General features: G+C 48.7%; 2 protein-coding genes across 5 annotated transcripts in view; both read left to right on the top strand.

Annotated features, from left to right (window-relative positions):
- The window catches only part of Capn1 (calpain 1), a 25,746-nt gene extending 13,985 nt beyond the window's left edge, over positions 1-11,761 (top strand). For all 4 annotated transcript variants that reach the window (XM_031389386.1, XM_031389387.1, XM_031389384.1 and 1 more), the window contains exons 11-22: positions 2,052-2,227; positions 3,155-3,166; positions 5,254-5,462; positions 5,542-5,581; positions 6,096-6,161; positions 6,251-6,308; positions 7,845-7,909; positions 8,350-8,418; positions 8,695-8,773; positions 9,825-9,941; positions 10,218-10,276; positions 10,937-11,761. In XM_031389386.1, coding sequence (XP_031245246.1) covers positions 2,052-2,227; positions 3,155-3,166; positions 5,254-5,462; positions 5,542-5,581; positions 6,096-6,161; positions 6,251-6,308; positions 7,845-7,909; positions 8,350-8,418; positions 8,695-8,773; positions 9,825-9,941; positions 10,218-10,276; positions 10,937-10,963 — 977 coding nt within the window. In that variant the 3' untranslated portion in view covers positions 10,964-11,761. The remainder of the gene's footprint in view (positions 1-2,051; positions 2,228-3,154; positions 3,167-5,253; positions 5,463-5,541; positions 5,582-6,095; positions 6,162-6,250; positions 6,309-7,844; positions 7,910-8,349; positions 8,419-8,694; positions 8,774-9,824; positions 9,942-10,217; positions 10,277-10,936) is intronic.
- A 1,905-nt stretch (positions 11,762-13,666) lies between these two features.
- Positions 13,667-24,260, top strand: part of LOC116101013 (solute carrier family 22 member 20) — a 16,806-nt gene continuing 6,212 nt past the window's right edge. Inside the window, exons 1-6 of the mRNA XM_031384711.1 lie at positions 13,667-14,044; positions 14,128-14,231; positions 14,979-15,133; positions 16,980-17,148; positions 18,114-18,237; positions 19,489-19,604. Coding sequence (XP_031240571.1) covers positions 13,670-14,044; positions 14,128-14,231; positions 14,979-15,133; positions 16,980-17,148; positions 18,114-18,237; positions 19,489-19,604 — 1,043 coding nt within the window. The 5' untranslated portion in view covers positions 13,667-13,669. The remainder of the gene's footprint in view (positions 14,045-14,127; positions 14,232-14,978; positions 15,134-16,979; positions 17,149-18,113; positions 18,238-19,488; positions 19,605-24,260) is intronic.

Below are 24,260 nucleotides of genomic sequence, written 5' to 3'. Positions count from 1 at the left end.
ATATATATATATATATATATCCACCACATGCATGGCTGGTGCCTACAGAGGTTAGAATTGAGCAACAGAGCCCCTGGAACTGGAGTTACAGACCGTTACAAACTTCCATGTGGTGCTGCTGGGAACTGAACCCTGGTCCTCTGGAAGAGCCGCTAGTGCTCTTAATTGCCAAGCCATTTCTCTAGCCCCATAAGTGATTTTATAATAATCTATTTTGAGGGGCTGTAGAGATGGCTGAGTAGTTAAGAGCACCGACTGGTCTTCCAAAGGTCCTGAGTTCAAATCCCAGCAACTACATGGTGGCTCAGAACCATCCATAACGAGATCTGATGCCCTCTTCTGGTGTGTCTGAAGACAGCAATAGTGTACTTAGATATAATAATAAATCTTTAAAAAAAAATCAGTTGGGCAGTGGTGGCACACACCTTTAATCCCAGCACTTGGGAGGCAGAGGCAGGCAGATTTCTGAGCTCAAGGCCAGCCTGGTCTACAGAGTGAGTTCCAGGACAGCCAGGGCTACACAGAGAAACCCTGTCTCCGAAAAAAAAAAAATCTATCTTGAAAATTTTCTTTAAAAAAATGACATTTATTTTTATTTGAAGTGCTGGGGGTTCATGTGTCACTAAAGCACATGGAGGTCAGAGGGTGGCTCTGAGGGAGTTAGTTTTCTTCTAACTTGTGGATCCTAGGGCTCAAAGCTCAGCTCACCAGTCCTGGCAGCAACCACCTTTACCTGCTGACCCGCCGCACCAGCTTAGCATATTAAAGTTTATTTCAGTTTGTTTACTTCCTTCCTTCTCTCCCTTCCTCCTTCTTTCCTTCCTTTTTTTAATAGGGTCTTTTACTCTGTAATCCAGGCTAGCCTGAAATTCACAGCCATCCTCATATCTAATAGGTTTTTCTCACTGTGAGTTTGAGCATCTTAAGAACAAGCTTAATGCATTCTGTTCTGTCCTGTTCTATTTCATTGAGACAAAGGGACTCCTGTAGCTGAGGCTAGCCTTGAGCTGGCTGTGTAGCTGAGGTTGGCCTCAACCTCCTCTTCCTGCCTCTACCTTTATGCTCTGGGATCACAGGCTCAAGCCACCAGCTTGGCCTTACTTTTTTGTGTTGTAGACTTTGACTCAAACCTAGGGACTCACATGTGTCACAAAGTTTCTGCCATTGAGCCCTGGCCCGGTGCTTAGCTGATCTGAACGATGCAGAATTTTAGAGCGTCTCCCTTGGTTTGCCCCTTCCCTTTCTGAGCAGTTTTCTTTGCCATAAGTTAAATGTTATCGTCATCACATGAACTTGGATTTTCTGCAAAGTAGTGATGGCAATCATCACATTCTCAGCCTTGCCATCTGGCCTCATACTCTCTACCTAAAATATCTTTTAAATAGTTTTTGTTGGGCTGGAGAGATGGCTCATTGGTTAAGAAAGCATACTGCTCTTCCAGGGGACTCCAGTTTAGATCCCTGTACGTTGGTCAGTGTCTCGCACCTGCCTGTACCTCCAGCTCCAGGTGATCTCATGCCCTCTTCTGCCCCCTGTGGTTCCGGAACTCATATGCACATACCCACCACACATGCATTATTAGAAACCGAACAAATGTGTGTGTGTGTGTGTGTGTGTGTGTGTGTGTGTGTGTGTGTGTGTGTGAGTGTATGTGTGTACACATGCATCATCATGACCAGCTGGATGACTGACTGGCCTAAGACACCAGACTTAAAGCTTCTTGTAATGGCACTGAGAAAATCAGGCATTGGCTACTCCACTAGGGCTCAGCTTGCTGTTACAATCCCAGGCCAACTTGCTTCTTTTCATTGAGTCATCATAAATCTGCACCTCCTCCAGCTTACTTTTCTTTGTAATAGTCCTGGTAATTCACCTACTTCCCCTCCTGGAGAGGCATCTTGTACATCTGCTTATCCTGTCTTCTGACACTCATGGGGCGTATGTAACCATAGTATTGAATGAGTTCATGAACGAATCGAAGCGAGGTTTGAGAGAGGGCTGAGAAGCCCTGCCCTGCTCGCCTCTGATCCTCCTCTCCTCTCCTCCTACAGCCACCTTCTGGGTAAACCCCCAGTTCAAGATCCGGTTGGAGGAAGTAGATGATGCAGACGACTATGACAGCCGAGAGTCAGGCTGCAGCTTCTTGTTGGCCCTCATGCAGAAGCACCGCCGCAGGGAGCGCCGCTTCGGCCGGGACATGGAGACCATCGGCTTTGCAGTGTACCAGGTTAGCCAGGGGAGGACCCACCTCTGCCCACTGCAGCCGGCATCTACTTGGAGACGCTGAGGTGGATCCTCAGAGCCTGAAAGGCTGACCACTGAGGCTGTGGGGCAGGAAGGAGCTCCTGAATGAGCTGCTGAGCCCCACTGCTACAGAGAGGGCAAAGGAGTCCGTTGGCTCCAGGAAAGGAAGGTTCTAGGGAAGAGGGTGGTTGATTGCTACGTGTGCCACAGCCTCTGGGGTCAGACTGTGGACTCGGCTTTGTAACAAGGTGGGGCATTCTGTGGAGCAAGGGTGTGAGCAGAGGCCTCTGGAGCAGGTAGGGGAAGGTCTGTTACCCAGGGAGAAGCTGTTCCAGGACTTACTTAGTACTTCTGCCTCCTGCTGCTACTTCTGCTTCTTCTCCCCCTACTCTTCTTCTACCTCGTCCTCTTCCCCATTCTCCCAGCTGAGCCACACCCTGGTTGTCCTGGTACTCACTTTGTAGACCAGGCTGGTTTCGAACTCAGAGATCTGCCTGCCTCTGCCTCCCAAGTGCGGAAATTAAAGGCATGCTCCACTGTCCAACCTCCCCTGCTTCTTATTCTTTGGTTCAAGATAGAGATGGAAACCTCTCGATCTCTTTTGACAGAGTAGAGGAAGGCCATAACCTTGGCCTACACCCAGAACCCCTGGCAGCCGAGGAAATGGAGTCTCTGATGTTCCTGGGGTTTATCACACTGTGATTGGCCACCTGGCAGCTGTTTTAAGCAGCTTTGATTCAGAGGGAGGCCCAGGTCACAGGTCCCTGTTCTTCCACTGGGAGGATAGTTCTGTATCATCACTGGCCCATTTTCTGTCCTCTGGGCTCCCTCCATTGAGAACTCTGGACCTCTGTGCATGTGTGTCCTAGCCCTGGGCAAACATGCATCATTCTCTCTGTCTCTCTTGCAGGTCCCTCGGGAGGTAGGTGTGGCTCTCTCCACTTACTTGGTTCGTCAGCCCCTGAATTTAGCAGCCTGATGGGAGGAGCATGGCCGAAGTCAGTGCTACCACACATAAAGCATCAGGGAAATGTCACCTTGTCACTCCCCGGAAAATGTTTCTCCCACTTCTTGTTCACAAGTAGGACAATCATTGCACTCCTGAAGCAGGAGCAGGGAGCAAAGATTGGACTTGGACTCCTATTCTCAGGTCCCCACTCAGCCTGCACACAGGCCAGGCTCTATGTGTCTTGTTGTTCACATGGAGAAAATGCTAATCAGGTCCGGAGTGGGGTTAGGAGCAGGAGTCACTGGGCTGAGGGGTCTGTACTCTTGAATGGGTGCTTAAGCCTTGAGCCTTGGGGTTTATACTGAGACACGGCACCTCCCAGATGTGCATGGTGGCTCATGCCTGTAATTCCAGGACTTGGGAGGGAAAGCAGGAGGATGAGGGTATCCTGGGCCAGCCTAGGCTACATGAGAGCCTGTTTTAGTGGAGGGAAAGTAGAATAGCATTCCCTCTGGGGCCATCATGATGGTTAGCGAAGTACCACCAGTCAGCTGCTTCATGCAAGCACGGCGCCCCAGGGAACACTCCAAGGAATGAGACCAGCGATGACGGCATCTTAGATTTATATTTCCATATGGGAGATTGAGCCTAGGTCTTCCCATGTGCATGGAAGCACCGACCAGTGCCTGTGTGCACTTGTACATGCGTGCATGCATGTGTGAGCGTGTGTGTGTGTATGTGTGTGTGTGTGTAAGTGTGAACATGTATATGTGTGTCTATGTGAGCATGTGTCTGTCTGTGTAAGCATGTTTGTGTATGTGCATGTGCGTGTGTGTGTCTGTGTATGTGTGAACATGTATATGTGTGTCTGTGTGAGCATGTGTTTGGGCCTGTGTCTGTGTGAGCATGTTTGGGTATGTGCATGTATGTATGTGTGTATACTCATGTGTCGTGTGTGTGTCTGTGTCTGTGTGAGCATGTGTATGTGTGTATATGTGAGCATGTTTATGTATGTGTGTGTATGTGTACTCATGTGTCTGTGTGTGCGTGCATGAGTTTGTGTGTGTGTGTGTAGAGATAAGAAGATAAGGCTGGGCAGTGATGGCACACACCTTTAATCCCAGCACTTGGGAGGCAGAGGCAGGTGGATTTCTGAATTTGAGGCCAGCCTAGTCTATAGAGTGAGTTCCAGGACAGACAAGGCTATACGGAGAAACCCTGTCTCGAAAAAACCAAAAAAAAAAAAAAAAAGAAGAAGAAGAAGAAGAAGAGGAAGATGACTGAGGACTGGTTGTCTTCCTCCTCCTTTATGTGACTTCCACGGATAGAATCAGATCACCAGGCTTGTGTCACCAGTGTGCTCACTTGCCGAGCCATCTCAACAACTCCTGCGTCAGAGTGTCCTGGAGTCCCTCATCTGCAGTCAGATTTTCTTTTATTTTGTTTTATTTAATTTCTTATTCATTTATTGTTGAGATAGGGTTTTATGTAGCACAGGCTGGCCTTAAAATCACTATGGAGCTGAGGGTAACTTTGAATTCCTTATCCTCTTGCCTCTACTTCCTGAGTGACGGGATTACAGGCATGTCCCATCGTACCTGATTTAGTGCAGTTCTGGCAATCAAAACCAGGGCCTGGGGCTGGTGAAATGACTGGGTAGGTAAAGACTCTTGTCCCCAAGCCTGATGAACTGAGTTCCATCCCTAGAACTCACATGGTGAGAGGAGAGGACGGACTCCTACAAGGTTTCTTCTGGCCTCCACTCACACCTTAGCATTCACCTCCCCTCCCCCAACCACATAAATACATACATACATATATATATATATACATACATAAACAAACAAACATGGTGGTAGGTAGCAGTGCCCCATCCCTGTCTACCTTTAGATGCCAGCCTGGGTGCTCACCTACAGGTAAGTGACTTACCAGGGTCTCACAGGCCGTGGGCGTGACCTAGCAAGCCAGGACTTGCAGCCTGGGCTCTGGGCCTGGGCTGGCGTCCTAAGGTAGACAGAGTGGACCCTGCAGTCCCCCGCTTGCTTCTTTCCTCCTGCCAGTTGGCTGGTCAGCCTGTGCACTTGAAGCGTGACTTCTTCCTGGCCAATGCTTCTCGGGCACAATCAGAGCACTTCATCAACCTTCGAGAAGTCAGTAACCGCATCCGCCTGCCGCCCGGGGAGTATATAGTGGTGCCCTCCACCTTCGAGCCCAACAAAGAGGGTGACTTTCTGCTGCGCTTCTTTTCAGAGAAGAAGGCTGGGACCCAGTGAGTAGCAGACTCCCCACCCTCCCACCTCCCCCACCCCCCCCCGCCCCTCTGGCTGACCCCCTTCTCTGCTCTGCAGGGAGCTAGATGACCAGATCCAGGCCAATCTCCCCGATGAGGTATGTGGTCCCTTCATCTCCCCTGGGAATTTGATGGGAGGTGGGCTCCAGCTGGCAGTAGGCTCCCTCCAGATAGGCGTCCTTAAGAACAATATTGGTCCTTTGTTTGCCCAGCACTTTACCGTTCACAAAGGGCCTGTGGTGATGATGGTGGGGAGTTACTAAGCTCCGTCTGTATATCTTGCTTCTTTTCCATCATTACCTCTTCTGTGTCCTTCATGATATCACCCTCTGAATGGTAAACACAAGCACAGAGAGGCTGACGAGTCTGCCCAGCTTCACACAGCGAGGCGCCTAACCTAACCTTTTCAATGCCTAACTGACTCTTACCCATCATTTTAGCTACAAGAGTTCTAGGCAGAGAGCAGATCCTATTTTACAGGTTAGAAGAGTGAGGCTCAGAGAGATGGAGTGACCGTAACTGTGAGTGTCATGCCTCATCTCCAGAGGCTATTCTTTCTGGCAAGAGCTGGGCCACAGTACCCCTAACCTATTCTCTCTGTTTTGTGTACAGAAAGTTCTCTCTGAAGAGGAGATCGATGACAACTTCAAAACCTTGTTCAGCAAGTTGGCAGGGGATGTATGTCAGGGCCTGTCGGGGATGGTGAGAAGGGGAAGCCCTGTGTGAAGTGGGGAAACCAAACAGCCGCCATCCTTCTCTTCCCCTAGGACATGGAGATCAGCGTCAAGGAGTTGCAGACCATCTTGAACAGGATCATTAGCAAACGTGAGGATCCCCACCTACCCAACCCTAGGGCCTGTTCCCAAATCACTCCAACTGTCACGTTCTCATTCCCACGTGGAACTGAACCCCACACCTTGTCTAGGTGGTTGGCGAGGCTTTCGTTTCCTGGCCCCGTTCACCATTCCTATTCCAGACTCCTCACTAACCCCACTTCACTCCAGTCTACTTGCCTGAGCTCTGTGGCCTTAGGGGAAACAGACAACCTATAGTGGAGCCAGCCACAGGTGCTCAACGCCAAGGAAAAGGCAAGGGTGTGCCTCCAGGCCAGGCCACACCTCCAGGCCAGGCCACACCTCCAGGCCAGGTCACGTGTCTTAGGAAGTCGAATAAGACCAAATCCCAGGCCTTCTCCTAACTTTCCCTTCCCTCCTGGCTTTGGCTGCTGCATGTGGACATCAGCCTGTGGCTTGTTGTGCCTGACCTCTGTCTGCACACCTCTCTCCGCCCAGGACAGCTCCCTGGCCCTACCCACCCTTCCCAGCCCACAGCCCGCACCTGCTGGTTCCTCTCCATCTAATCTCTTGTGTGTCTGCTCAGTACTTTCTCCCTTTCATTCTGAGCCATTTGGTGGATATAGACCTGGCTTCTGAGACGCAGAAATGCTCTGCTGTTTCTGACCATTACAGCATTCCCAATCCCCACCCCCACACTCTGCTGGTCTCAGCACCCATGATAGGGCTGGAGCCTCCCTATCACCAGTCAATCCAGGGCTCTGGACATGATGGCTTCTGAAAGACTAACTCCTGGAACGCGTTCCTTCTCTATCTCTGTCATCTCTCTCTTGGCAGATGAGGACATCAGATGCCCTGCTCTGTCACCCTAGGCTCTATACCCTTTAATCAGGGTCTCTCAGCCAGCAAGCCCCACCAATCCTCCTGCCTCTGCCCACAACATCACTGCACTTACAGATTGTCTGAGTGTATGAGTGTGTGTGCATATGAGTATGTGTAGTATGTGTGCATGAGAGTAAGTGTGTATGTGTGTATGATAGAGAATGTGTGAGTGTGTATGAGTGTGAGAGATTGTATGTGTATATGAGTGTGTATGAGTGTACATATGTGTTTGTGTATGTGAGAGATTACTCACACCTTTTTATGTGGATCCTATGGATTTTTAAATTTTTATTATATTTTTTTTATTTTATATATATAAATTTTTGCATGCATGCATGTAAATATACCACATACATGGATCACATCCCGTGACTCTGGAGTTGGGAGCCACCATTATTTGGGAATTAAACCCAGGTCCTCTGCAAGAGCAGCCAGGGCTCTTAACTCCTGAGCCATCTCTCCAGCTATCCCCCTTTTCTCTTTCTTTTTTTTTTTTTTTAGTCAGGGTCTATATAGCTGAGGCTGGCCTCGAACTCCTCACCCTCCCTTCTCCTCCCAACTGCCATGGTTACAGGTATGCGCCACCTGTAATGGGGATCAAACCCAGGGCTTGTGTGTGCCAGGCAAGCAGTCTGTCAACTGAGTGATATCCTCAGCCCCCAGAACTGTTTGCTGTCTGTTTCAGACAAAGACCTGCGCACTAATGGCTTCAGCCTGGAGTCATGCCGCAGCATGGTGAACCTCATGGATGTATCCTTCCACCTGCTTCTGTCTCTTGTGGAGTTTGGGGTTGAGGATGATGCTGTCGACCTGTCCTAAGAGCAGCTGCAAGGCTTAGGTAGAGCCAGGAGAGTGTGGGTGTAGTAAGACCTCATGTTCAAACACCTTCCTGGATATCTCCCAGTTGGCCAGCAAAGGAAACTTTGAGTCAGAGATCTTGTGGGAAATGGAGCAAGAACTCGGTCCCTATTTGGCCCTAAGGCTGATACCATGTTTGCACCTCTCCCATCCCAATTTACTATATCTGACATACAGAACAACGCTGGATATGAGTTGCAGGGAGCTGCAGGGAGCTGCGGGGAGCTGCAGGGAGCTGCGGGGAGCTGCTGTTGTCTCTCCTCTCCACAGCCGGGTTCCCCTCTTTCATGTGTACTTTAAGCTGAGTAGTTTCCTTCTTAACATTTGCCAAGCGAGATGGCAATGGGAAGCTGGGCCTAGTGGAGTTCAACATCCTGTGGAACCGCATTCGAAATTACCTGGTAAGTGGTAGGAGGTCCCTGGCTGGGTTTCCTGCCCCTTGTGACCTCAGTCATGGCATGCCCAGGCCTAGTGGCAGAGCCCAGGCTAGCTGCATAGCCAGGCTTTCCAGTGGAATATCCTTTCTGCATGTGACTCCTTTCCCATCCAAGCCCACGGGTCTCAGCGAATGGCCCCCTTCCTGGCCATTCCCCTCCTCCCTCACTCTGTCTGGGGGCTGGAGGCAGTGCCCAACAGCTGCTGATTCACTCGGCCCCGCCCTTTGCCCTTCCACACAGACCATCTTCCGGAAGTTTGACCTGGACAAGTCTGGCAGCATGAGTGCCTACGAGATGAGGATGGCCATCGAGGCCGCAGGTGAGGCCCGAAGCTGTTGACCCCACTGCTCCTGAACCCCAGGCTGCCTCCCTGAGAGTGGCCCGCCTGACTGGCCCTTGTCCCTGGGGGCTGGTGTTGTGGTTGCTAAGCTGAGGACTTTATCTGGGCTCCTCCCTTTCCTCCCCTTGCAGCTCACCAAGAACAAGGGCCTTTTCATTCTTTTTTGAATGTGTATGTGTGTGTGGTGTGCATGCATGGACTTATGTTCATACGTGTGGACACACATAAAAGCCAGAGGCTGACATCATCTGTCCTCCTTTATTACTCTTGCTGAGACACGGCCTCTCACTGAACCTGGATCTCACAGATTAGGCTAGGTTAGCCCTCCAGCTTCCCTGGGGGACCCTCCCAAGAGAGGGCTGGGATTACTGGCAGACTACCAAATTTCCTTGGCATTTACGTGGGTTCTAGGTATCCAGATTCTGGTCCTCAAGCTTTCGGGACAGATGCTTTATCCACTGAGCCATCAAACAGAACCCTTTGTTGTCCCTAATGTGAAGAAGAGAAAAGTAATTCTTAGGAGAGTTACTGAGTCTGGGTCACATGACCCAGGCAGGCAGGGAGTGGATGGGCAGGTACAGGCTCCAAGCTCCAGTGAAGCAGGTATAGGACTCTCCCACACTGGCCTGTGTAAAAACAAGTTCATGTGATTCTGAGCAAACGTGATCAGATGCCTAGGTCCTCTGCAGCCAGCTTGTGATTTTCTGGGGTGTTCTGAGCTGATGTTCTGATGTTCCCGTGGTCCTGGCCCTCACTTGCCCCGCCCCTCCTAGCTTCTTTTATTGTTATTGTTTTGAAGGTTTATTTATTTATTTTATGTAATCCCATTAGAGATGGTTTTGAGCCATCATGTGGTTGCTGGGAACTGAACTAATGACCTCTTAACCTCTGAGCCATCTCTCCAGCCCCACCCCACCCCCCAAGCTTTACCCAAGAGGTCTTTTAGCTCCTCTTCCCAGAGTATCGCCTCCCCTGCCTTAGCTGGCTGCAGCTGCTCCAGCCCTCACTTACCCTTCCTCTCTCTGCTCAGGCTTCAAGCTTAACAAGAAGCTGCATGAGCTCATCATCACGCGCTACTCAGAGCCCGACCTGGCCGTGGACTTCGACAACTTTGTGTGCTGCCTTGTGAGACTGGAGACCATGTTCCGTGAGTGACCCCACTTCACCACAGTGCACACAGTTGTCCTTGTGAGACGTAGAGGGGTGAATGGGGTGGAGGCTGAAGGAGAACAGAGGACCCTTCCTTACACAGGTGCATGGTACATGAAGCATGTACAGAGGAGGGCCCAAGGAGGCCTCTTTGGACAGGAAGCTTTATGACTTTGAGGGGCAATAGCTTGGGGTGTGTGGGAGGTAGGAGACAGTCTTGGCTGAATATTAACTGTCTGGTGTCCAGATTTAACTCCTCTTTTCTTGAACACAGGGTTTTTCAAAATTCTGGACACAGACCTGGATGGTGTTGTGACCTTTGATCTATTTAAGGTGAGACGGTCCTCCATATTCACCTGTCCCTACCAGGACAGGTGTTCACGGCCTTGGAACAAGCCTTCAAATCTAGGCCCAAGTCTTGGAAGCCTTGGGACAGGGGCTTCTAGAGCCTGGAGGGTGGAGGATGAAGAAGGGGAGGCCAGGCTTCTAGAAGCTGGTGGGAACCGGCAGTCTAGGGTCCTAGAGTAAAGAAAGAAGACAGCTGACACTGGCTGTGGTGGTGACACACACCTTTAATCCCAGCCTGAGGGAGGCAGAGGCAGGTGGATTTCTGTGAGTTTGAGGCTAGCCTGGTCTACAGAGTGAGTTCCAGGACAGCTGGGGACTGTTCTTGTCTCAAAAAAGAAAGGCCACACATACACACACACACACACACACACACACACACACACACACACAGAGGTGGGGGGAGAGAAAAGAAAGGAAGAGAGAAAGAAAGAAAGAGAGAGAGAGAAAGAAGGAGAGAAAGGAAGAGAGAAAGAAAGGAGAGAGAGAAAGAAGCATAGCGAGTACCCCTGTCAGCAGAAGGTCCCTGGAGGGCATAAGTATAACTGGTGACAGCTGAGCCTGGGCGGCAGCCTGTCCTCTGGGGTGGGTGGTGATGGTGAAGGAGGGAGCTGACTGGCCATGTGTCCTGTGTGTCTTGCCCTGCAGTGGTTACAGCTGACTATGTTTGCATGAAGAGGTACTCGCTCCCTTTGCCTGCGTTCTTCCTTCCTTCTGGCAAGCCACGCCTCCCCGCCGTGCCATACCAGGCCACACCAGCTGCCTGTGCCTTCCTCAGAACAGGAAGGCACCCTCGTCCTCCCGTCCCCCTTGTCCTCCTGTCCTTTCACCTCCCCACTACCTCCATTCGACTGCTCTGGGCAAAGTCACGGGGCCCTTCCTGCCCCTGTAGCCAGGGGCTCGGAATGGGCACCCTGACCCCTGCTCATGGCTAAGACCAGGAAGGCAGCTCCCTGCTTATTCCTGCCTCTGGGGCAGGGGCAGGCATCCTTGCCCCCTCCCGCTCCCTGCTAGTGTCCAGATGTGTGTCTTGCCTAATCTGTGGAGGCTCAAGCCCCTGTCATCCCCTAGACCTGCAGACGTCATAACCACTAGCTAGCTGCCTGTCTGCACCTGGGTGTTGAAGGTCTCACCTCACTACTGAGCCCCACAGCCAGAATCCAGAATCACCTTCCTGTGCCTTCCTGTGCAGCAGCCAAGATCCCTCTGCAAAGCAAACTACACCTCTCCTGCCTCGGGTGCCCACCAGGAACTTCCTGGCGGGCCGAGAGGGTGCTCAGGCCCTCCCTATATCCACCCCCTTCTTCTCTCTCTCTCTCTCTTTCTCTCTCTCTCTCTCTCTCTTTTTATATTGATCATTTTCAAGGGAATGCCTGAGGGATTAGTGTACTGGTTATGGAGGACCAGGAACTGGGGGTGGGGTGGGGAGGTCCCATATTTCAGTGCAGCGGGAAAATAAAATGAAAGGCTATACATCTGTCTCTGGGTGTTATTCTCCCTAACTGTCCCTTTGATTGTACCAGCAAGCCTTGGCCTAGAGACAGTCATACTGTCTCGTACCCTTGTCCACCCTGGCCGGAGATTGGTCATCTGACTATGGTTACCTCTGCCCGAGATGTTGAGAAAGCCTGGGCATAGAGACATGGACCTGACCGCTCTACTGACAGCCACTCCAGGTGGCTTTTCTGGTTTTGCATGCCCTTATTGAGGGCTGAGTCTGACTTCCTCCTCTGCAGATATCAGTAAGGAAACACAAGACCTCTACTTAGTGCAAGTCTCACCCCCCAGGGAGCCCCCACTCAACACCAGGCCGCAGTAGGACACCCTGTAACCCAGCAGGTTATATTAATGTTCTGCCTCTGTGGCTCTTGCCAGAGATAGGAGTAGTTGAGACTAGAGGATGAAGACGAGCTGCCCCTAGGATAAAGACTACAGGCAGCCAGGGGACTAAAGGAGCCAGACTATATTTGGTTGGTAGAAGGCTTGCCACTGGGGGTGGGGGTAGGGGTGGCTCATGCCTTTAGTCTCAGAATTTGTAGGCGGAGGCAGGAAGATCTCTTAGTTCCAGGACAGCCTGGTCTACAGAGTGAGTTCCAGGACAGCCAGGGCTACACAAAGAAATTCTTGTCTCAGAAAAACAAAAACAAATAAAAAAAAGTTCAAAGGTCACCATCTGACTACATACATACATAGGGAGTTCCAGGACAGCCTGGGCTATATTAGACCTTGTCTTGAGAAGAAAAGAAAAATTGAGGAAGCAGGGGGACTGCCCACAAGGCTGCATGTAGAAATGAAACTGAGTTCTGATAATGAAAGAGACAGTGTCCTGAGCTTATGGTTTGCCAGGAACTACTTACTGGGAGGTCAAAGCCAATCTCTACTGGCCTCACTGGAGCAGGTCCTGGAGGGAGGCAGGATGAGTAAAGTCCTGGATTCCTCTCTCCTCTCAGCCCTCAGCCACTCTGTAGAGTGGCTTTAATTTGCTGTGGTGATTGGCCAATGGGGATACTCTGAATGTACCCCCAATCCCAAACTGAGGCTGCTTCTTGACTGCCCTACTTGGACTTCTTTGGTTTTGTTTCTGTATTATTTGTTGTGTTGTGTTTGGTTTATTTTTTATTTAAAAAAAAATGAAATTTGAGAGCCAGGTGCATACCCTTTAATCACAACCCAAGGGAGGCAGAGGCAAACAAATCTCTATAAGTTGGAGGCCAGCCTGGTCTACACAGTAGCTTCCAGGACAGCCAGGGCTATGCAGTGAGACCCTGTCTCAAGAAAAACAAAAACAAAATTAAAATTATTTGTGTATCTGTGTGTGCATGCATGTACACACACACAGAGGTATATTTTGCACGCACTCATAAGTGCCATGGTATTTTGCAGAAGTCAGAGGTCAACCTCCCGTGTCATTCCTGAGGAGCCATCCTCCTTGTCTTTTGGAGATAGGATCTCTCATTGGGAGCTGGGACTCACTGGTTAGGCTTGGCTGTCTGGCCAGCAAGTCCCATGGATCTCTATTCCCGGGATTACAAGTTTATGCCACCATGACCTCCATTTAAAGCAAGTGCAGGGTTTTAATGCTTGTAAGGCACTGAAGCACTCTGCTAACTCAGCTATCTCTCTAGCACCTAACCCTCGGCCCAACTGATTCAGGAGGTAACAGACGGAGAGAGAACTGGAGAAAGGGCCTGGGGGAGGGGCACTCTGCGGATGTGTGGACACTTAGGCCTCCTGTGAAGTGTAACTGGATCCCTCTGAGCTGCCTTAAGGAGAAGGCCTGTGTGGTCCTGACCCCTGACCTGATCCTCTACCTCCAGTTCCCCTCCCCTGCCTTTTTACATAAGGCCTGGGCAGACTCGACCTAGGGTAGGGCCCTTGGCCATGGCCTTCACAGACCTGCTGGATGCTCTGGGAGGTGTGGGTCGCTTCCAGCTTGTATACACAGCCTTGCTGCTGCTGCCCTGTGGGCTGCTGGCCTGCCACACCTTCCTACAGAACTTCACAGCTGCTGCGCCCCCTCACCACTGCCAACATCCTGCCAACTACACAGAACCTACCACCAATGACTCAGGAGCCTGGCTGAAGGCCACCATACCCCTGAACCAGCATGGGGTCCCTGAGCCATGCGAACGCTACATAGAGCCTCAGTGGGCCCTTCTGAAACCCAACACCTCCTCCCATGGAGTGGCCACAGAGGGCTGCAAGGATGGCTGGGTCTATGACCGAAGCATTTTCCCATCTACCATTGTGATGGAGGTCAGAGGTGGGTGGGTGGCTTGTGGGGCTGGGAGGAGACCACTGCCTAAGGACAAGGCTTAGCACTCCTCTCTCTGCAATAGTGGGACCTGGTGTGTGAGGCCCGCACCCTTCGTGACCTGGCTCAGTCCATCTACATGTCTGGGGTGCTGGTGGGAGCTGCCTTGTTTGGTGGCCTTGCTGACAGGTGAGCCTTTGGGGGAGGTCCTAGTCCCCCAGGGAAAGCCCTTGTGTTATTTATTCCTTTCATTATTTTTGGGTTTTTTTTGTTTTTTGTTTTTTTGGTTTTTTGTTTGTTTTTGTTTTGTTTTTCTAAGACAGGATTTCTCTAAGTAGCCCCAACTGTCCTAGCATGCATTCTCTAGACCAGGCTGGCCTCAAACTCAGAGATCACCCACCTCTGCCTCCCAAGTGCTCGGATTAAAGGCATGCGCCACCTGGCTATTCCTTATTTTCTTTCCCTCCTTTCTCTTCTTTTTGCGTGCATGTGTCTGTATGTGTATAAATGCAATGGCTTTGTGTGTGTGTGTATATATATGTGTGTGTATACATATATATATATGTGTGTATATGTATATATATATATATATATATGTGAGTGTTTTTCTTTTAATATTTTTGGAACTTCTGATCCATCTGCCTGCACTTCCAAGTGCTGGGATTATAGGCATGGGTATCTTTTCAAACTCTCTACCTTTCTCCAGTGTGGACTAAATCTCTCTTGTCTCTGATCTTCTATCACACATTTCCCTCTATCCCTGATCAGCCTAGTGGTTGCATGTGGTATTTAGAGGGATGGTTCTACTGGGCAACTCATCTTCCATTTGATTGCTTTGTTATCCTCACCAAGACAGAAGTGTCAGGCATGGGCTTTGCTTCCTTGGTGATGTCTGGCCACCTTGGGATTCCTCAGCCCCTCACTCTTTGGATTCAGGTTGGGTCGCAAGGCCCCACTGGTCTGGTCGTACCTGCAGCTGGCAGTTTCAGGGGCTGCCACAGCATATGTGGGCTCCTTCAGTACCTACTGCATTTTCCGGTTCCTGATGGGCATGACCTTCTCCGGCATCATCCTCAACTCCCTTTCCCTGGGTGAGTCCAGTCCAAGTGGGACCCAGAGGGGCTGGGGTCATGCAACAAGCGAATTACAACATCACAGGACAGCTTTTCAAATTTCGCTTTATATAATTCTCACCCAGTTGTAAAGCCACAACTCAAAACCTCTTACCCAGGGGACTGGATTTGGAAGACCCTAGTTGACAGACTGTGACCCTAGCAGCAGCGGGCAGTAGTGGCCTTTCTTGGGTCTGGGTTTCAGTTGACTAATCTGTGAGGTGAAAGATCGATTTCATGAGAGTTACTCAACAGTACCTACTAATCATCTATGATGTGCCAGGCTTACATGGGGTCACATAGGTGACTGGGACACAGGGACATAAGATAGGATGGTGTCCAAGGGAGCCAGCTATGGTGGCTCACACCTGCAATCCCAGCACTTGGGAGGTGGAAGCAAAATGATCTGGAGTTCAAGGTCATCCTCAGCTGCACAGCAAGTTCAAAGCTTGCCTATGCTACAAGAGTCTGTAAGTAAAGGGTGGCAGGGAGTTCGTAGTTCATATAACCAAAAGACTTTAATCTGACAATCCAAACTCCAAAACCTTAGGGTAGGGTGGCGTAGTGTGTGAATATAATCCCAACATTCAGGAGGCAGAGGTAAGAGGATCACACATTTGAGGCCAGCCTGATCAACGTAGTGAGTCTGAACTCCTGGGTGCTAACCAGATAGGATTGTCACCCTTCAGGGGTAAGGGATAAGCTAGAGCCTATAGGTGAGACCCTCGTGGAAGGAATCATGAAGCAATCGACAGTCCACTCTGAACACAGGGCTGCTACCAGCCTGTGCCGCTTTAAACTACTCACTTTGCTTCTGAAAGCATCATCAGGCTCAGACATTGCCACCCCCTTTAGTTGTCCATAGACAGGTGGGACAGAGATCTTGGGTCCAGAGAGACCAGTACCTCTTTTCTGCCTTATTCTATCCCAGCATTTGGACATCGAAAGGGGCTAAGTGCTCGCTTGCTCTCTTGCTCCTCCCTTGCCTTTGCTCTTCCCTTCCTGCTCCTGCCCTCTCCCCATTCACTTCTGCCGTCTCTCTCCGTGTGCTCATGGCTGGCCTCTACTCCTCTACTCTCTCTCTCTCTCTCTGCCTTTCTCTGCCTCTTCTACCCTCTTAACTCCCCTCCCTGTGCACTAAATAAATTCTGTTCTATACTAAAAAAGAAAGAGAGAGAGAGAGAGAGAGAGAGAGAGAGAGAGAGAGAGAGAGAGTTGCTAAGCATATATTGGGACCTCAGAAATCCAGTTCCACTGACTACCTTCTAGAAGGGTAGGTATCCCACCACAGCTGAGAGCAAATGCCTGAAATCCATCAGCCTATCATACCAGAATGTATGGCACCAGCCCATCATTGCTATCATACCATACATAAACATTTGCATGCTTGTGCTTCTGTACACTCTTGTGTACGCATGCACAAACTTACAGAAGGAGGGGCATGCCACACTCTGTCTCAGGAAATTCAACCTTACAATGAAGACTTTTTGTTTATTTGGTTTGGTTTGATTTAGTTGAGACAGGATTTCTCTGTGTAACAGCTCTGGCTGTCCTGGAATCACTTTGTAGACCAAGGTTGGCCTTGAACTTAGAGATATGCCTACCTCGGTCTCCCCAAGTGCTGGGATTAAAGTCATGCACCACCACCCAGCTACAATGAAGCCATTTTAGCCTCTGACGTCCTATAGTGAGTACCCTGCCAGAAGCCATATAAGAATGTTGTCTAGATAGATCTTGGTGTGGCCACAGCCATGAGGAAGGGGTGGGTGAATGAAATAGCTACGTGGTAGATGAGTCACTCCAGTTGATTGCCTTTCCTTCACAGTTGTAGAATGGATGCCAACCAGGGGCCGGACAGTGGCAGGCATCTTGCTGGGTTTCTCCTTCACCTTGGGCCAGCTCATCCTGGCTGGCGTGGCATACCTGATCCGGCCCTGGCGGTGGCTGCAGTTTGCTGTGTCTGCTCCTTTCCTGGTCTTTTTCCTCTATTCTTGGTACGTCCAGCAGAGAGGGGCTGGGGTAGAACATGTGTCTGATAAGTGGGGTGTAGCTTCTTGAGTGTGGAGTGCCTTCGATGTGCTGGACACAGAGAACAGAAGCATCATGAGAGTCATAGGGTCCCAGGTACTCGTGAATAGATTTAGGGAATCCTTGGCCAACCTCTCTCCATGGCATGGGGCTCTGGAACGCACAAAATGATTTTGCCTGTGTCAATTCCATTGTACTTCATAAAAATCCATTGTTTTGTGAGAAGGGAACTGAAGTACAGCCCAGAAAGGAGCCATGAATTTCTTCAAGGCCATGCAGCTTGGGTAAGAGCCAGATGCAATTCAATACCAAGTGTGTCTTAGTTTTGAAGGACACTTCAATGATTCTCTGTATGATATGCTACAAAAAAAAAAAAAAAGAAAGAAAAAGAAAAAAGAAAAGAAAGAGAAAAAAGAAAGAGGAAGGAAGAAAGGACAAAAGAAAAAAGAAAGGAAGGAAGGAAGAGAGAAAGAAAGGAAGAAAGGAAATGGGCAGGCAAGATGGCTCAGCCAGTAAAAACATTTGACTTCAAGTTTAACAATTAGAATTCAATTTCTGGCCGGGCAGTGGTGGTGCACGCCTTTAATCCCAGCACTTGGGAGGCAGAGGCAGGCGGATTTCTGAGTTCCAGGCCAGCCTGGTCTACACAGTGAGATCCAGGACAGCCAAGGCTATCCTGAGAAACCCTATCTCGAAAAACAAAAACAAAAAACAAACAAACAAACAAAAAAAAGAATTCAATTTCTGGGACCCACCCACATAGCGGAATTTATATATATGGAAACCTGTCTCAAAAACAAAACAAATAACAACAAAGGGATGTTGGTGACATATCCTGCTTGTGAATCTGGGACCCTGCCACCTGCCTTTAGGGTCTGGTATAATGAAGGTGTATGGGGATTGCAGTGGAAATGAGCCATCTGTACTCCAGGTGGCTTCCAGAGTCATCCCGGTGGCTCCTCCTTCATGGCAAGGCCCAGCAAGCTGTGCAGAACCTTCAGAAGGTGGCCATGATGAATGGCAGGAAGGCGGAAGGGGAGAGGCTGACTACAGAGGTAAGCATGGTGTGGATGGAAGGCTGGGTGGTTTTTTGTGGTACTCACAGGGAGGCAGGTATGGTAGAGGTTTACCTAGAGCTGAGGGATAAAGACAGGTGCACCCCGAAGGACTCCCTTGCCAGCCTAGCTGGAATGGTAAATTCCAGGTTCGATGACAAAAACTTCAACTGAAAAAAAATTTTTAAAAGAAATACACTCACCATCAGGCATTGAGGTACAAGCCTTTAGTCCCAGCAATAAGGATGCAGAGGCCGGTGGATCACTTGAGTTTGAAGCCAGCCTAGGCTACAAAGGGATTTCCAGGACACAACCAGGGTTACATAGAGAAACCCTATGTCAGGAAAAAGAAAAGAAACGCCGGGCGGTGGTAGCGCACACCTTTAATCCCAGCACTTGGGAGGCAGAGGCAGGTGGATTTCTGAGTTCAAGGCCAGCCTGGTCTACATAGTGAGTTCCAGGACAGCCAAGGCTACTCAGAGAAACTCTGTCTCGAAAGTACCAAAAACACACACACACACACACACACACACACATGTGGAAAACACACAGAAGAGTGATTATCAACATTTGTCTCCACATGCCTACCTCCCAAAAGTGTGTACACATGCACACGGATGCATCCATACACTGCAGGAGGAGGAGGGGGAAGAGAAAGAGGAAAAAGAATAAAAAAGATTGGGGCCAGTGAGATGGCTCAGTGGGCTAAGCACTTGCTGCCAAGCCTGATGATCCAAGATCAATCCTCAGAACCCACACAATGGAAAGAGGGAACTGACTCCCAAAAGTTGTTCTCTGCCCTCCACATACATGCTGCGGCACACATGTGCTCACACACAAACTAATAAATGTAACACAAAACTGTAAAAAAGAGAGAGAGACATGGAGGTTTGGAAAGGCCGGGTAGTTTGCCCATGAGGGTGTGGTGGGGCTGTATGGGAGATGGAAGCCAGGCTGTGGTAGCCTAGCGCTCTGACAACTACCCTCCAGCCTGGCTGCTTTCAGCCACTATCTGAGGCTGTGGTGAAGTTACTGGGAATTGAGTGAGAGCCTCTGATGCAGCAGAACCTCAGGGCTGCTGAGGTGCACGCTGCAGCCCCCACTGCATCGCAGAATCATGCAACTGTCTCCAAGGGCCTTAGTGGAGAGGAGGGTATGGCCAGAAGCACTGTTTTCTATGGATATGGAGTCCAAGGAGGGAAATGGTGTCCCAGAACCCTCGATGGCCCTGACCACACATTCCTCTCCCAGGTGGTGAGCTCCTACATCCAGGATGAGTTTGCAAGTGTCCGCACCTCCAACTCCATCTTGGACCTCTTCAGAACCCCTGCCATCAGAAAGGTCACATGCTGTCTCATGGTGGTCTGGTAGGTGATGGCTCATCCTTTTGACCTGAGGTGGGGACATGCTTTCTGCTCTCGTTAGGAAACAGTGTCTTGAATTAGTCCTAACGTAAGTGGATTCAGTCTCATGTCACTTCCTTTTAGCACCTGGCCCTTAGCGCTGGGGAAACAGCTCAGCGCTTGCTCTGCAAAGTACAGAGCCCAACTTCAAATCACAGAAGCTGAGTAAACAAACTGAACGTGGCCTGCTATGCCTGTAACTCTAGCTTTGGTCAAATGGACCTTCGGGTTCAGATTCAAGGGAATAAAAGATAGAGAAAGGTGCCTGATGTCCTCCTCACATGGATAAGCACATCAGCACAGAAAGATGCATACATAAGCAAAGGATGCACACACACACACACACACACACTGTATACACACATACTGTACACACACACATAGACACATATACACACAGCACACACACACACACACAGTATATACACATACTGTACACACACACACACATAGACACATGTACACACATATACACACATACACACACAGGTATGTACACACATACAGACTGTATACACACATACTGTACACACATACATAGACACATGTACACACATACACATATACACACAGTATACACACACACATACACACACACATACACACAGGTACGTACACACATACACACACACTGTATACACATATACTGTACTCACACATACATAGACACATGTACATACATGCACACACAGACACACATAACTGTATACATACATACATGCATACATACATATACACACACACACTGTACATACACACACACACACACACACACAGATCACCCCCAAGCTGGGTATGTTGGTGTACACCTTTAATCCCTGTGCTTGGGAGGCAGACGCAGGCAGATTTCTGAGTTCAAGGCCAGCCTGGTCTACAGAGTGAGTTCCTGGACAGCCAGGACTATACAGAGAAACCCTGTCTCAAGAAAACCAAAACAGAAAAAAGAAAAAATGAAAGAAAGAAAAGAAAAAGAAAATGAGAAAAACAGAGCAAAAGAAAAGAAAACAAAAAAGGGCTGTAGAGATGGCCCTGTAGTTTGGAGCACTCGTTGCTCTTGCAGAGGAGCCTGGTTCTATTGCTAGCACCTACATGGTAGCTCAAACCATTTTGTAAGTCCAATTTTTAAGGGGAATCTAATTCCCTCTTCTGGCTTCTATGGTTATCAGAAGCCATGTGCCCATGTGTACATGGAGCCAAAACATTCATACATAAAAATGTTGTGTGTGCGTGTTTTTTTTAATTAAGGTTACAGCTCAAGGGGGGCAGGGTGAGGGGAATGCAGGAGGGTTCACCACTTTGATTCTAGCACTCCATAGGCAGAGTCAGGTGGATCTCTAAGTTCAAGGCCAGCCAGATCTACAAAACAAATTCCAGAACAGCCAGGGATACACAGAGAAACCCTGTCTCAAGACAACAACAACAACAACAAAATTAAGGCTACACCAGCACCTGGTACTCTGTGGGTGAATTGACATTATAGATGAGACATTATATTGATCTAGAGTGTCTACATTTGAGCAGAAGGTCTTACCTGTGCACATGTGATACACATAAACTCGCAGATACACACATACATGCACAAATAAAAACAAGTGAACAAAACTTTAATAAAAAAGATTTCTTTATTTATTTTATGCATATGAATACACTGTTTTCAGACACACCAGAAGAGGGCATCAGATCTCATTACAGATGGTTGTGAGCCACCATGCGGTTGCTAGGATTTGAACTCAGAATCTCTGGAAAAACAGCCAGTGTTCTCAACTGCTGAGCCATCCCTCCAACCCAACAAAACTCTAAAAAAGTAATAAAATAATAAATTAAAATAATAAATAAATACTTTGACAAGTAAATAATTTACTAAATTTATAACTGATGGATAGATTGTTTATAATTTAGCAAATAAATAGAAAAAAGAGCTCGGAATTTAGCCCAGTGGTAGGGCACTGGCCCAGCATGTACAAAGTGCTGGGATCAATCCCTGAATGAAACAAAACAAAACAGAAAATCAGACAGTCTCATTTGTTACACAGACTGGGAGGGAAAGGCAGGGCAAAGAGGTGCATCCTTGGCCTCTCCTCTACATTACCCGGACATTAAATACTCAAAGCTGACATTTACGTATTTCATTTTTATTTTTATGTATATGAGTACACTGTAGCTCTCTTCAGACACACCAGAAGAGGGCATAGGATCCCATTACAGATAGTTGTGAGCCACCATGCAGTTGCTGGGAATTGAACTCAGGACCTCTGGAAGAGCAGTCAGTGCTCTTAACCACTGAGCCATCTCTCCAGCCCCAAAGTTGATAATTATGAGGCAGGAGGGCAGGCAGTGATATAGTACTTATTGCCGTATGGGCCTTGTGAGGGTCAAAGGGAAGACATGGAAAGGGGTTTCTGGTGTTTTGTTTTGTTTTGTTTGTGGCCCTGACATTGTTACCAGATTTGGGGAAGTGTTCCCTAGGTTCTGGGAATGAAGTTCCTTGAACCCTTGGAGATCCCAAGACCTCACAGAGGTGCGTTGTAAAAGTCTCCCCCAGCACCCCGCCCACGTCCCTCCCCGGACCCCACCCTGCAACCTCCCCTCGCACTCTGGGCAGAGCCTGCCCTCTGATGTCCAGACACCCCATGCCTGCCCTCTTGCAACGCTCTCTAGTGTCCTGCCACTTCCTCATGGTCCTACTTCTTGTTAGAAAGGAACCAACTCCAAACTCTGAGGTTGAAAGACCTCTTTTAGGTCCTTCTAGAAAGAATAAGCAAAGTCTTATTTTTGATAAGAGGCAGCAACCCACAGCTTAGGGAGAGGAGGGGCCGGTGGGCCTTCCTAAAGGATTCTCCAAACATCCTGACCCCTTGAAGCCTCCTGGCTTGTGTAATTTTGTTTTATACGGAAAATCTTGGCCGGTTTCAGGGCTCCCTTGGAGCCCTGGTGCCTCACCAGGCTCCATCTGGATCCAATTGCATCATTTATGTGGTAACAGGAGAGGCTCTTTAGGCTGGGGTGGGGTGGGGACAGGGACTTCTGGGGTCCCAGGAGGTTGGGAGGGTGAAAAGGGAGAAGAGAACTGGTTACTTTGCACAAATGTCTCCAACCCCTGTTGTTTCCTTTTGTGGCTAATTTCCAAATTACAAAAGCAATGCATACTCAGTGTACAAAGGAGAAAGGAAGAGAGAGAGAGAGAGAGAGAGAGAGAGAGAGGAAGGAAGAAAGGGGGAAAGAAGAAGAGAAGGAAAGGAAAGGAAAGGGAAGAAAAGGAAAGGAAAGGAAAGAAAAAGAAAAACAGTTCCAGGGCTGGAGAGATGGCTATGTAGCAGGTTCAAAGCCAAGCCTGGGTTACAAGAGACCCTGTCTTAAAATAGGCAAGACTGGGGAACTGATGGCTGAGTTTTGATCTCAGCACCAGCATTTACTGTTGGGTCCTGAATGTGTTAACCTCTCTAAACTTCGGTTTCCTCATGAGTCATGTGACTTTTATAATCTTAGCCATCACTTAGTGCTGTCATGAAAATAGTGAATTACTTAGAAGGATTCCTGAGATGAAAGTGAATGTTCTTAGCTCGGTATGGTTGTGCTTGCCTTTGAGCCCAGTGCTATACTCAGAGGCAGGTGGATCTCTGAGGTTTCAAAGCTAGCCTGGGCTACACAGGGAGTGCTAGGCAAGTCAGGGCTATATAGGAAGACCCTATCTGAAAAGGGAGAAGAGGAAAGTATAGATGACTCAGTGGTTAAGAGTATGGGCTGCTCTTCCAAAGGACCCGGGTTCATGGTAGTTCACAACTGTTTCTAACTCCAGTTCTAGGGGATCTGATAATCTCACACACAGAGAGACATGCAGGCAAAACACCAGTGCACATAAAAAATTAAAAAATAAAAATTTAAAAAGTTGTGTGCCACTGAGAGAGAGAGACAGACAGAGAGAGAAAGAGAGAATGGGTTTGCTCTTTTCCTGGGGATTGCTCCAGGGATGACAACATGCACATATACACATGTGCACATACACATGTGTTCCTGAAAAATAGGCTAATACTCTGTTCTGCTACTTTTTTAAAGATTTGTTTATTTACTTTATGTACATGAGTATACACTGTAGCTGTACAGATAGTTGTGAGCCCTCATCTGGTTGTTGAGAATTGACTTGTAGGACCTCTGCTCGCTCCAGTCAACCCTGCTCACTCTGGCCCAAAGATTTACTTATTATTATAAATAAGTACACTGTAGCTGTCTTCAGACATACCAAAAGAGGATGTCAGATCTCATTACTGGTGGTTGTGAGCCACCATGTGGTTGCTGGGATTTGAACTCAGGACCTTTGGAAGAGTAGTTGGTGTTCTTACCTGCTGAGCCATCTCACCAGCCCCTCTGCTACTTTTTAAAAAAAAAAAAAAGATTTGTTTATTTATTATATGTAAGTACTAAGTACACTGTAGCTGTCTTCAGACATCCTAGAAGAGATCTCATTGTGGATGGTTGTGAGCCATCATGTGGTTGCTAGGACTTGAACTCATGACCTTCAGAAGAGCAGTCAGCACTCTTAACTGCTGAGCCATCTCACCAGCCCCTCTGCTACTTTTTAAAAAAAAAAAAAGATTTGTTTATTTATTATATGTAAGTACTAAG

Source organism: Mastomys coucha, unplaced genomic scaffold (genome assembly GCF_008632895.1).
Source record: "Mastomys coucha isolate ucsf_1 unplaced genomic scaffold, UCSF_Mcou_1 pScaffold21, whole genome shotgun sequence".
Taxonomy (NCBI): domain Eukaryota; kingdom Metazoa; phylum Chordata; class Mammalia; order Rodentia; family Muridae; genus Mastomys; species Mastomys coucha.
The sequence above is the reverse complement of the archived record's forward strand: the minus strand, read 5'-3'. Positions and strand labels throughout refer to the sequence as shown.